This window comes from Phacochoerus africanus, chromosome 5 (assembly GCF_016906955.1).
Source record: "Phacochoerus africanus isolate WHEZ1 chromosome 5, ROS_Pafr_v1, whole genome shotgun sequence".
NCBI classification, from domain to species: Eukaryota; Metazoa; Chordata; class Mammalia; order Artiodactyla; family Suidae; genus Phacochoerus; species Phacochoerus africanus.
Window position 1 is genome coordinate 60,713,928 of NC_062548.1, and position 12,276 is coordinate 60,726,203.

A 12,276-nucleotide genomic window follows, 5' to 3' on the forward strand; every position below is an offset into this window, starting at 1 on the left:
TGAGGGTAAAAGGTTGCAGACTCTAAAGCACAGAACAAATGTGAGGGGTTTCTACCTATCAGTTTACTGCCGCTTAGATAGACAGGGTCTAACTTGGATCACAAGTGGAGTATGTGTGTTTGTGTCACCATCTTCTCCCTCCCTGCCACCCACCCCATGCTAATTAACTGGCTTGTCCCCTATCTCCAGCATCTCCAAGGCCACCAGCTGTTTTTCTGGTGGAGAGGAACTGGGAAATGTGGCTTTGGCCAGCACGGCAGAAGGGATCTTTATGTATACTAGCAAAGACCCAATTGTTACTGAATCCAAACTGGGCTGCTTTCCCCAATTATCTCCACTGGTCTTCTGGCCTCCACTTTTCAGATGCCAAGTTTTAACCCAGAACAAAAGCCCCTGTCCAGGACTGATTTATAATCCAAATCTGCTGACGGGGCCTTAAAGTGTCCCTCCCCTACAGGACTGCACAGGGCTTAATGTCACCAGGAAGCTTTTCTGCCTCCAGTCTCTTCACTTCTGCCCTTTGGCCCCAGACAGGAGGTGGCATCTGTCTTTGGGTCCCCATGAGGTGGCCTCCCTGGGGTTCCTCTGTCCACTTGTCCAGCTTGGAGGACCAGCTGGCAAAGACACCACAGCACCACCCAGGAGACCAGAGCTACAAGTTACTTCTAGGAGCGGCTGTGGGCGGAGGCTGGCGGTTCTGAGAGTGGTAGTTCTCCAGCTGGCTCCCCTCAACCCCTTTCATCTGAACATCAGGGCTCATGTCACTTGTTATTCAGCCTTCCAGTGGCACCAGAAGGAGTCATTTCCTGAGGGTAGGCTCTGTGCAACAGGAGCCGGGGTTTATCCTTGCCGGAGTCAGGCAAGGGGCGCTGAGTGGGACCCTTTGCCTGGAGCGTGAGAAACAACAGGCAGAAGCTCGAGGGAGGCTCGGGGGTCTTCCTGGCTGGTGAGGCCCGATCCAGTCTGATCCCAGGGGTCAGGCGTCAAGCCAAGAAACGATGCAGAATTGGGGGTCCAAATAAGACCACTCTGGGCCGCCCCGAAGAAAAGCCTCGGATACACGCCCCGAGGTGGCTCGCCTGCCTTCGTTCCTGTAACCATAGCGTAGGGGAGCGCCTTAGCCCCATTCCCAATCCAGCACGAGCGGTTGGCCTTAGGGGACACTTCGGAAAGACCGGGTAAGTCCGATTCCCCTTGCCAGGGCCCGGAGTCCCTCCCCTGTCCCACCTCCCCGCGCGGTGGCGCAGATCATGACTACAAGGCGCTGGGCCGCAGGGCACCGGGAGGGGCGGGGGTCCGAGCCACCGGACGGGGAGCGGCGAGGCGTGCGGGTCGCGGCGGGTCACAGCCCCCCTCGGGGCGGGCCTTCGCGTCCCGCCCCCGGCCTCCGCAGACCCCCCCCCACCCTGTTTGACGTCAGGGGGGAGGGGACGGAGAGCGGCGGCAGCCGGGGAGAAAGAGCCGGCGCCCGCCGCGGTGGCGCGGGGAGCCCGAGCCCAGGGGCGCCGAGCCGAGCCTGGCCGAGGGGCGGTGGCAGCCGGGCAGCGGAGCAGGGCGGGCGGGCGGGCGCGCGCGGGCGGGCGGCGGCGCGCGGGCAGGGGCGGACCGTGGTCGGAGCCGAACGCGAGGGCGGCGCCCAGGGATTCCAGCCGCGTAGAAGAGGTGAGTGAGGCCGGGGTTGCCCGGGGCCGGAGCTAAGGGGCTCCGGCCCCGCCGCTTTGTCCGCCGACTCGGGAGGGGGCGGCCTGCACGCGCGAGGGACAGGGTCTGGGGGCGCAGGGAGGGGCGGCGGCAGGGACAACTGTCCGCCCGAGTGCCTTCTTACGCCCCCCGCGGGCTGCCTCGCGGGGGGTCGTAAGCGGGGCAAGCTGCTCCCTTCGCCACAGGGTCCGGAAGCGCGGACTGGTCAGGGGGAGCGGGGGTCCCCCGTGCTGTCCGGTCCGAGGCCGGGATCTTCTCCGGGTCCCCGAACTGCCCCCGGCTTTGCCACCTCCGACGGAAAGTTTGGGGCGGGCTTGGACGGAGGCCGATGTTGTGGGATCGGATTTCCCTGCCGCGGCCCCCCAGCCGCCCGCCCGCTCCGCTGGGGAAGCGGGCTGTCCTGGAAAGGCAGGAGCGCTCGCCTTGCAGCCGCGGGGGTGCCATCCACGGCCCGCCGCTCGGGGTGGGCAAGGGTCGGGGGCGCGAGGCCGGGATCCTGCACCCCTCCACCCCCGCACCGCAAGGCTGCCCATTTCCCCCGCTCTGGGAGGAGCTGGGAGCAGGGGCACCACTGTGGGAGCAGAGCATCGGAGTGCGCCGCGGGGTCCGATTCGGGCCTGGGTAAGGGGCCGAGGGAGGGCTGGGGGTGTGTTGGGGGACCGGTTCAGGGGGTGAACGCATCCCAGGTCGCCCGCCCTTCCCGCGCTGGGGTACTGGGCCGACAGGGGGCGTCCATAGCCCGGGCACCGCCACGCTCCCAGCGCCGCCGCTTTGTTTGCATTCAAATCCCCGGAGCTGGGGGAGGGGAGAACGGGGTGAGGGGCGACCGGGGACCGAGTCTTGGCGGGGACCTTTTGTTTTTGGGTGAGCACATCCGTAGCTTCAGTGTCTCTGTGGCCAGCATTGCAGGGCTGGAGCAGTGGAAATTAATCCAGATGGCCTGCCCTGGCTGGGGTCCCGGGGGCGCAATCCCTGAGTTGGGAAGGTTCATCAGACGACGGGTAGCACAGCAGGCGCGCCGCCCTACTCGAGGCGCCTCCCGCGGTCCGGGAGGAACCCCCGTGGCCCTATCCACCCGGTCTTCACCGCCCCCCCCCCGCCCCCGCCTGAAAGCGCCGCCGGGAGATCCCTGATGAGACCAGAGCTGGCTCTGTTGTCCCGTCGCCCCTCAGCCTGAGGGCTGGTGTCTTCTATCTAGGAGGCTGTGCGAGGAACAGGATGAGGCCCCGGTCATTTCCACGCCCATCCCACCCACTTCCTGCCTCCCTTCGTGGGCAACAAAGGGGCCTTGGGAAGCGGGGCCCCACCAGCTCCAGGCCCCACTTCAGCCCTGTGATGTGGAACGGGGCTGGGGGCTTTGCCTGGCCATTGTCTGCGCTGGGGGAGGGGAGGGACTGGCACCTGGACCCCCGCTTGCCCGAGGCACCAAGTCCTCCCTGGAGGGCCTTTCCCACCACCACCCCACTACACACTCATCCCCCTGCTAAGGGGTTTGTGCCTCAGAATAGGTCTTGGGGCTGGCTAGAGCCCGTGTAGGTACTGCTTCCAGAGGTTATTTTAAGAAATCCTTCCAATCTATCAGGCCTGGGTGGGGGAAGGGGGGGGTCCCCTTTTTATTTTCTTAAACAACTTCCTGTGGAGGAGTGGGGGAGGGCTAGGAGGCCGGCCTTTCTCCGGTGTCCACTCTTCCAGCTGACTCAGCTCACCCGTTCTCCTCAGGGAGACCCCATGGTCCTTTGAAGGCTGTGGTGGCTGAACCCAGGTGTGGGCGTGGGCTGGGTCTGTGCTCCAAGCTCTGGGGCAATGGAGGGGCAAGTCCTGGAGAGGCCTGATCAGATCTTCGGTCCAGTCAGTGCCTCCTGGCATGGCTTGTGTGGGCCCCCTTCGGTCTGTTTTCTCTGGCTGTGATTCTGACCCTTTCTTTTCCCCCAGCAGGGCAGCTGGCCTGGAGCTTAGAGGTGGGGCGTGTGCCATGGCCCCGCACTGGGCTGTCTGGCTGCTGGCAGTGGGGCTGTGGGGCCTGGGCATTGAGGCTGAGGTGTGGTGGAACCTGGTGCCCCGGAAGACGGTCTCTTCTGGGGGTGAGTGCCTGGAGGGTGGCATGCGGGGGGCCAGGAGGGACTGCAGGGGGAAGGGTGTGCTAAGGAATTGTTCTCTAGAATGTGTCAGATTTATTCTGCAGTTGGACTCAAGGCCTACTGATGTATGTGACACAGCTTTCTAAGAAATGAGAGAGGTGCCAGGGACCCAGAACTGGGAATCCAGGCCAGGCCCTGGGGTACCTCTCCTGACACTTAAGCTGCCCCTGTTATGTGAGAGAGAGCGCCCATCTTGCATCGCTCTCCCTGTGCCTCACTTCTAAAAGCATCACTAGCACTGAGAGCCAGGATAGGTGTGAAGCAGAGGGTGTCTCCCCCACCCCTACCCTGCCCTCCGCACCAAAGTCTTTCTAACTCTCTGCCCCCAGGAGCCCCCTTAGCAACCCTGATAGATCTGCTCTGCTACCCTGACACTCAGGCTGTCTGGCGGCCCTGGATGCGCACACACCTGTATGCAGAGGTGATGTCAGGTGTTTGTATCATCCATGCACTCTGGGGACCTGGATGAGCTCACCTCCCACAGGCTCCTCTTGGTGCTAACGAAGCCCTCCCTGGCCAGCCTATGTCTGGCCCCATTGCTGGCTCTAAAGACTAAGGCTGGTTTAGGGGGACCCTGAGGACAGGTCACTGGCTGCTTGGGGGACTGACATGGGAATCCGGTGAATGTTGTGATGTCCTGGTGCCCTGCATGGTGGGTGGCAGCAGGGCTTCCCAGCCCCGAGGGCCTCTGATCCCCACCTCTGCTTTCCCCTGGCCTCCCAGCCTGATTCCGTCTCCTGCCATCCCTCCTGGTCCATGGCCAGCTCTGCTTGGATCTCTAGCAGCCTGGATTTGGGTCCCACTAGAGGAAAAGGTTTCCTAAGATAAGGAGCACCTACAGCTTCTGTCCGTTCTGTCCTGCTGGATTAGGGGCCAGTGCCTAGCTGGCCCTTAAGGAGGGCCTCGGACAGCAGAGCAAAGAAGGAAGCAGCAGCTGAGGAGGCCAGGGTGAGGGTGGGGGTGCCCAGCTCTGCAGCCGGAGGTGCTGCTGACCCTGAGGGTGAGAGCCACCAGCCTAATGGCTTCCTCTGGCCGGAAGCGGTGGCTGAGAGCGCCTTCCTTCCTTCTCACCAGCCCAGATTTGCCTCCTTCCTGGCTGGGAACTGCCAGGGAGGCCTGGGTGGAGCTGTTAGAGCCAAAAGCCTATTCAGTAAAGGCCCTTTATTGCCTGTCAGGGGGCCCGGCTGGCATCTGCTTGTGGTGTGCTGGCTCCACTGTGGGGAACGGGGTGACCACCACATTGAGGAAGCCTGATTTGAGGGAAGGTCTGCTGCCCCAGAGCCCTGCTCACCCCCGCCTTGTCCCCGCAGAGCTGGCCACAGTGGTGCGGCGCTTCTCCCAGACGGGCATCCAGGACTTCCTGACACTGACTCTGACCGAGCAGACCGGGCTTCTGTATGTGGGGGCGCGGGAGGCCCTGTTCGCCTTCAGTGTGGAGGCTCTGGAGCTGCAGGGAGTGGTGAGAGGTGGGGGAGTGGGAGGCATGGGGTGGGGGTGGGGGGAGGCGAATACCCGAGGGCTTCACGTAGGCTGTTCCCCTCAGCTCGAAAGGCCGCACCCCTTCTCTTCACCTGCAGTGCTTACTGCTTCAGCTGCATTTGCGCAGCTGGGACTTCTGTCTTCCACTGGAGTAAGCTCCCAGAGAATGGGGACCACATATTCTCGCTTGGTGTCCCTGTGTTGCTGCTATAGGCCGTGCTTGTGGCACATGCTCAGTATGTCCCTGGGACGCTGCTGACTTGCCCCCCTCCCTGTTCCCAGATCTCATGGGAGGCGCCAGCTGAGAAGAAGGCCGAGTGTATCCAGAAAGGGAAGAGTAACCAGGTGGGTGCTCTCGACGCCATGGGGGGTGTGGGGGCGGTGGGGAATGGTACATACTCTCTGCCCAGAGCCCGCTCTGCCCCAGTGCTGGTCTGGGTCCTTGTGTCCCTGTGTCCAGGTTCTCATCCTTTATCTGTGTACACAGTGAAAGCTTATAGGGTAAACTCTTATCTCCCCAGACGGAGTGTTTCAACTTCATCCGCTTCCTGCAGCCGTATAACACATCCCACCTGTACGTCTGCGGTACCTACGCCTTCCAGCCCAAGTGCACCTACATCGTGAGTGCCCCTCCGCCCCAGCCCCTCAGGCCCTTCCCCAGCCCTTTCTCATCGCCCTTTCCCTGCCCCTAGGACATGCTCACCTTCACTTTGGAGCGTGGAGAGTTTGAGGACGGCAAGGGGAAGTGTCCCTATGATCCAGCTAAGGGCCACACTGGCCTCCTTGTGGGTGAGTGGCTGTCCTGAAGGTTGGGGGTTCCCCAGGGCTTGATCCCGCTCTGGGGCCACATGGCCTGAGTGCCTCTGCTTATGGGCTGACGTCTGTCTCCCCCAGACGGGGAGCTCTACTCGGCCACGTTCAACAACTTCCTGGGCACGGAGCCTGTCATCCTGCGGAACATGGGGCCCCACCACGCCATGAAGACAGAGTACTTGGCCTTCTGGCTCAACGGTGAGCCCCAGGAGCTGGCGGGCCAGCAGGGGTGCTTGCGTTGGGGGGAAGGCGTCGCGAGGGTTTCAGTGCCCCGGCTCACCCTCCTCCCCCGCCCGCCCGCAGAACCTCATTTTGTAGGTTCGGCCTATGTCCCGGAGAGCGTGGGCAGCTTCACGGGGGACGATGACAAGGTCTACTTCTTCTTCAGTGAGCGCGCTGTGGAGTATGACTGCTATGCCGAGCAGGTGGTGGCTCGCGTGGCCCGCGTCTGCAAGGTACACACAGAGCCCTGAGGTGGGCCGCCCCCGGAGCCCATCTGCTGGGCGGGGCTGACCAGCAGTGTCCCTTCGCCATCTGCCAGGGTGATGTGGGGGGCGCGCGGACGCTGCAGAGAAAGTGGACCACGTTCCTAAAGGCACGGCTGGTGTGCTCCGCCCCTGACTGGCAGCTCTACTTCAACCAGCTGCAGGCACTGCACACCCTGCTGGACGCCTCTTGGCATAACACCACCTTCTTTGGGGTTTTTCGGGCACGGTGGTGAGTTGGCGGGGAGTCTGGGGAGGGGGAGGAGCGGGTTTGCAGGTTAGGGATAGCTTTTGGGGCCGGCCTCGGGGGGAGGTTCAGGTCAGTTGGGAGGAAATTGGGCACCTGCCCCTTTTCAAAGCCCCTCTGTGGGTGGTGGGCCCGGCCACATCCCCAGTGGCACTTTGAGCTGCCATCTCATCAGGCGTGCCCATGACCTTCTTGTGCTTGGGCCCTGCCTTCCTGCCACATGCCCTGGGCTGTGGTTAAAGTGGGTACCAGGCCTTGACCCTTGGGGTCCCTCCCTCGCTGTGACAGGGGGGACGTGGACCTGTCAGCAGTCTGCGAGTACCAGTTGGAAGAGATCCAGAGGGTGTTCGAGGGGCCCTACAAGGAGTACCACGAGCAAGCCCAGAAGTGGGGCCGCTATACTGACCCAGTGCCCAGCCCGCGGCCCGGCTCAGTGAGTCGTCTGGGGCGGGGATGCCCTGGTGCCCTCGGCTCCACGGCCATTCCCACCAGGCTGACAGCTATCCCCACCCCCACCCCACCCCCAGTGCATCAACAACTGGCACCGACGCCACGGCTACACCAGTTCCCTGGAGCTGCCTGACAACACCCTCAACTTCATCAAGAAGCACCCGCTGATGGAGGAGCAGGTGGACCCCCGGTGGGGCCGGCCCCTGCTGGTGAAGAAGGACACAAACTTCACCCATCTGGTGGCTGACCGGGTGGTGGGGCTTGATGGAGCCACCTATACAGTGCTGTTCATTGGCACAGGTAGGCACATGGGTACGGTTGAAGGTCTGTGTGCCCGAGGCAGGGAGGTCCAGAGTCACCCTGGGACCCTCGTGCCCTTTCTTTAATACCTGTCCTCCCCACCCCCCACAGGAGACGGCTGGGTGCTCAAGGCTGTGAGCCTGGGGCCCTGGGTCCACCTGATTGAAGAGCTGCAGGTGTTTGACCAGGAGCCTGTGGAAAGCCTGGTCCTGTCACAGAGCAAGGTAGTAAGCAGCACCCCCTCTCCCCACCCCACCCCACTGTCCCCACACCTTCCCCAGTCGTGTGTGTGGCCTGTACAGGGGTGGGGAGATGCTCAGGCAAGTCCCAAGAATGAGTGCTGATGGAATCTGGGCCCTGCAGGCATTAGGCTCTATATCTGGCCTGGTCCCCACGGGGCTGCGTTCCCAGAACGGGGCCTCGGTACCTGCACCCGGTGCCCTCAGACCCCTTGGGGTTGCACCAGGCCTCTGCTACTCATGGCCTCTTCTCTGATGGTGCCCCTACTGGCCAGGCCTCAGGCTGCCTTGCTTCATGACGTGATGGCCCCTTTCCTGCCAGCCCGGACCCTGAAGTGCTGCTGCAGCTTCCCCATGTGCTCCGCTCTCTTCTGCCATACTTGGGGGGCTTCTGTCTGCTCGCCTTTCAACAACTCTGGTGGCTCAAATTGTTCCCCAGAACACAGAAAAATGGCAGAAAGTCCATGGTCAAAGAAACACACGGAATTGACCATCGCCCCTCAAACAGAGGAAAAGGCCTCATGCTCTGCTGGTGCTATTGTGAGGCTGACTGGCCCTGCGGAAACTGTGCTTCCTGCGCTATTTATACTTTCCTGGAGTTTTGTGTGTGTGTGTATGAGTGCATTACACTTCTTGGCCTCCCAGGTCTGCCATTCTGCTCTAAGAAGGTCACACCCGTAAGGTGCTTAGGATTGTGGCTAGCTTACAGTAAGCCCTCTGCCTGTTCTTGGTCCTCAGATTTCCCTCCTCAGGATGTGGGCACCACCCTCTCCTCCCTGGGGCAACTTTTGCCCTTGTGTCCCCAGCAAGGGTCCTAGCTGTGTCTGCCCCGCTCAGCCTCCCTTCTGTGTTTCTCCAGCAGAAGCTGCTCTTTGCGGGCTCCCGCTCCCAGCTGGTGCAGCTGCCCCTGGCTGACTGCGTCAAGTACCGCTCCTGTGCTGACTGCGTGCTGGCTCGGGACCCCTACTGCGCCTGGAGCGTCAACACCAGCCGCTGCGTGGCCGTGGGTGGCCACTCAGGGTGCGCGTGGGGCTCTGCTGGGCCCTGGGGCTGGGGGGAGCTGCAGCCAGGACACTGACGGCCTCTGCTTCCCCCACCAGATCCCTGCTGATCCAGCATGTGACGGTCTCAGACACCTCGAGTATTTGTAACTTCCGGGGCAGTAAGAAAGGTGAGCTATCTTTTTAGTCCCCCTTGGGGTGGGGGGGCTTGGCTGAAGTGCCTGCACGCCCCGCCCCCCCCACCCCGGCCCTGAGTTTCCTGCACTCACTCTCTGCTCTGCTTTCTCTGCCGCTGCAGTCAGGCTCACACCTAAAAACATCACGGTGGTGGCAGGCACTGACCTGGTGCTGCCCTGCCGCCTCTCCTCCAACCTTGCCCACGCCCGCTGGACCTTTGGGGGCCGGGACCTGCCTGCAGAGCAGCCCGGCTCCTTCCTCTATGACGCCCGGCTGCAGGCCCTGGTGGTGATGGCTGCCCAGCCCCGCCACGCCGGGGCCTACCACTGCTTCTCCGAGGAGCAGGGGGCACGGCTGGCTGCTGAAGGCTACCTGGTGGCGGTGGTGGCAGGCCCGTCAGTGACGCTGGAGGCCCGAGCCCCCCTGGAGAACCTGGGCCTGGTGTGGCTGGCTGTAGTGGCCCTGGGCGCTGTGTGCCTGGTGCTGCTGCTGCTGGTTCTGTCACTGCGCCGGCGGCTGCGGGAGGAGCTGGAGAAAGGTGCCAAGGCTGCGGAGAGGACCCTGGTGTACCCTCTGGAGCTGCCCAAGGAGCCCACCAGCCCCCCGTTCCGGCCCGGACCTGAGACAGATGAAAAACTCTGGGACCCTGTGGGCTACTACTACTCAGACGGCTCCCTCAAGATCGTGCCTGGCCACGCCCGGTGCCAGGCCGGTGGCGGGCCACCGTCCCCGCCACCTGGCATCCCCGGCCAGCCCCTGCCTTCTCCAACCCGGCTCCACCTGGGGGGCGGGCGGAACTCCAATGCCAATGGTTACGTGCGCTTGCAGCTAGGAGGGGAGGACCGGGGCGGCCTCGGGCACCCTCTGCCCGAGCTGGCTGATGAACTGAGGCGCAAGCTGCAGCAGCGCCAGCCGCTGCCGGACTCCAACCCCGAGGAGTCCTCAGTATGAGGGGACCCCTCCATGCAGCAGCGGCGGCAATGGCGCGGGAGGTGTGCTCCCACTTTTGCACAGGCACCAGCTACCTCAGGGACATGGCGCGGGCACCTGCCTGCCACCGCCCGGCCATGAGGACCTGCTCTGTCAGCATGGGCACTGCCACTTGGTGTGGCTCACCAGGGCACCGGCCTCACAGAAGGCACCTTCCTCCTCTGTGAGGGGCTGTGAATCACGGACACATGGGACCCCAGCAGCCAAAATGTTTCAAGGCAGAAGTTGGAGACATGGGTGTGCTTGCGTATATACGTGTGTGTGGGTGTGTGTATGTGTGCGTGTGCGACATAGTCCTCCTGTTTCTGTCGAGTCTTCCCTTGGCGTGGGGTGGTCCTGGTGGGTCATTGGAGCTATGAAGGGGAAGGGGTTGTATCACTTTGCTTCTCCTACCCCCACCTGTCCCCCGTGCGGGCCGGCCATGTACATATGGGGGTGGGTGGGGCAGGGTGCTGTGCCCCTTTGGGGGAGCACAGGGCTCTGGGGTGGGCCGGGTCCTGCTCCCAGGGCTGTGAATGTTTTCAGGGTGGGGGGAGGGAGATGGAGCCTCCTGTGTGTTTGGGGGAAGGGTGGGAGGGGCCGCCCCCTTGGCCCTGGCGTTCTGTGGTGTTTCCTACTTGTCCTCCGTGATGGGGCTGGGGAAGGGTATGGGGGGAGGGGGGAGGAGAGAGGGTGGGCATGCTGTGGAGGGTGTATCCTCTCCCAGCCCTAGGAGGAGGGCTCCTGACAGTGTAACTTATTGTGTCCCCACGTATTTATTTGTTGTAAATATTTGAGTATTTTTATATTGACAAATAAAATGGCGATAATGAAACTGTTCCTGTCATGGAGATAAGACATTCAGGCTAAAATAAAAGTTAAAAAAAAAATAAAACTTGGGTGCCAAGAGGGAGGCTGGACTGCCCCCACTCCCAGTCCAGGGGCGGCTGCCCCTTCAGTGGTCCCTTCCTGCTGGTGCCCCTCTCTGGAGCAGGGAGAGCCCAGGCTCCAGTGTTTTCCCACAGTGGTGGCTCAGACTGGGCACCAGACCAGGGCCACAGCCTCTGGGGAGCCAGCCTTGGCTTCTGGCCATAGGGAGAAGTCAGGGCAGGAGGGGAGGAGGGGCCTGGCCTCCCAGAACTCTGGGAGGGGGAAGTGGGAGTGAGGGTGGGAGGAGGGGAACTTTCTAGAAGCGATTTAAGGTTGTGTGGACTAGCTTGTGCGAGGGTGAGGCTCCCAGCCAGTTTGGGGCAGGAGAGATTACTTTGAGCCCTACCCTTGGGGAATGCTAGTCTTTTTTTTTTTTTTTTTAACGTATTTTGTATTTTTTTAAAGATTTTTATTTTTTCTATTATAGTTGATCTACAATGTTCTGTCAATTTCTACTGTACAGCAAAGTGCTCCAGTCTCTCCCTCCTCACCACACACATTCTTTTTCTCACATTATCCTCCATCATGTTTCATCACAAGTGATTGGATATAGTCCCCTGTACTATACAGCAGAATCTCATTGCTTATCCACTGGGAATGCCAATCTTGAATGTAAGTACCTGGAAGAGGGAACTTTCCTCTCTGCCACCCCTGCACACCAAGCCCCTGTCCTATGGGGGCGGAGCATGCAGGGCCCAGCCTAGGTTCTGTGCCCCCTGAAAAGAGGCAATCAAAGTGCGGAGTTCTCTGTACCCTTGACTGCTCTGGGGGCCTGCCATGGCCGGAACAGGCTGCCGCCGGTGTCGTGCTATAGGAGAGGGCTGGCATCTTATTTGCGTATGCAACGCTTTCTTGCACGGTGGGTAATCCGCAGCTCAGAGAATGCTTTGATACAAGCAGGATGATTCAGTAACCTAGGTTCCCACTGTGGGGTTGAGGGGTTCCAGGCCCTGTCCCTGCCCTCAGGCCTACGGGGCACATGCTCCCACCGACAAGGTAAGTTGTGACCACCTGCCTCCTATCTGGTTTCAGGAAATTGGCAGGAGGGGCCCGAGGAGGGTGTTGCGCAGCCTTTCAAGTGGCCGTCTTCCTGGGCCCCGAGTAGTGAAGGAAAGAGGAGGTAAGACCTTGGGGCGCTCTTGGCGACCCCTGCCCTGGGAAGCCCGTTGGGGCTAGGAGAACCTGGAGGTCGCCACATAAATGCTCCCTATCGGCCCTGCTGCCCTCCCCAGCAGTCAGGTCCCAGGTCCCAGCGGGCTCGCCTCGGCCGCAGCTTAGCCTGGGACGCCCTCGCGTGGCTGCTTGGGCCTGCGCGGCCCAGCTCCCCGGGTCCCGCCCCGCTGCCGC

General features: G+C 62.0%; 1 protein-coding gene across 7 annotated transcripts; it reads left to right on the top strand.

Annotated features, from left to right (window-relative positions):
* Positions 1-297: 297 nt before the first annotated feature.
* SEMA4C (semaphorin 4C) lies at positions 298-10,834 on the top strand. Of its 7 annotated transcripts, none has more exons than XM_047781530.1 (15): positions 298-1,178; positions 3,637-3,782; positions 5,150-5,298; positions 5,601-5,663; positions 5,840-5,938; positions 6,011-6,107; positions 6,213-6,329; positions 6,435-6,586; positions 6,673-6,848; positions 7,152-7,296; positions 7,391-7,613; positions 7,725-7,837; positions 8,712-8,872; positions 8,953-9,023; positions 9,152-10,497. In XM_047781530.1, the coding sequence occupies exons 2-15, from the start codon at positions 3,674-3,676 to the stop codon at positions 9,979-9,981; spliced, it is 2,505 nt and encodes an 834-aa protein (XP_047637486.1). In that variant the 5' UTR covers positions 298-1,178; positions 3,637-3,673; the 3' UTR covers positions 9,982-10,497. The 7 variants fall into 7 exon arrangements, with proteins under 7 accessions (XP_047637486.1, XP_047637484.1, XP_047637485.1 ...); XM_047781528.1 differs by lacking the exon at positions 298-1,178 and adding an exon at positions 1,580-1,662 and having other exon boundaries at positions 3,634-3,782; XM_047781529.1 differs by lacking the exon at positions 298-1,178 and adding an exon at positions 1,583-1,662.
* The last annotated feature ends 1,442 nt before the right edge of the window (positions 10,835-12,276 follow it).

Coding starts and splice junctions, on each gene's coding strand:
- SEMA4C (XM_047781524.1), top strand. CDS start 2,030: ATGTTGTGGGATCGGATTTCCCTGCCGCGGCCCCCCAGCCGCCCGCCC. Junction 7,838..8,711: donor TGGTCCTGTCACAGAGCAAG/GTAGTAAGCAGC, acceptor GTGTTTCTCCAG/CAGAAGCTGCTCTTTGCGGG. Junction 8,873..8,952: donor GCCGTGGGTGGCCACTCAGG/GTGCGCGTGGGG, acceptor TTCCCCCACCAG/ATCCCTGCTGATCCAGCATG.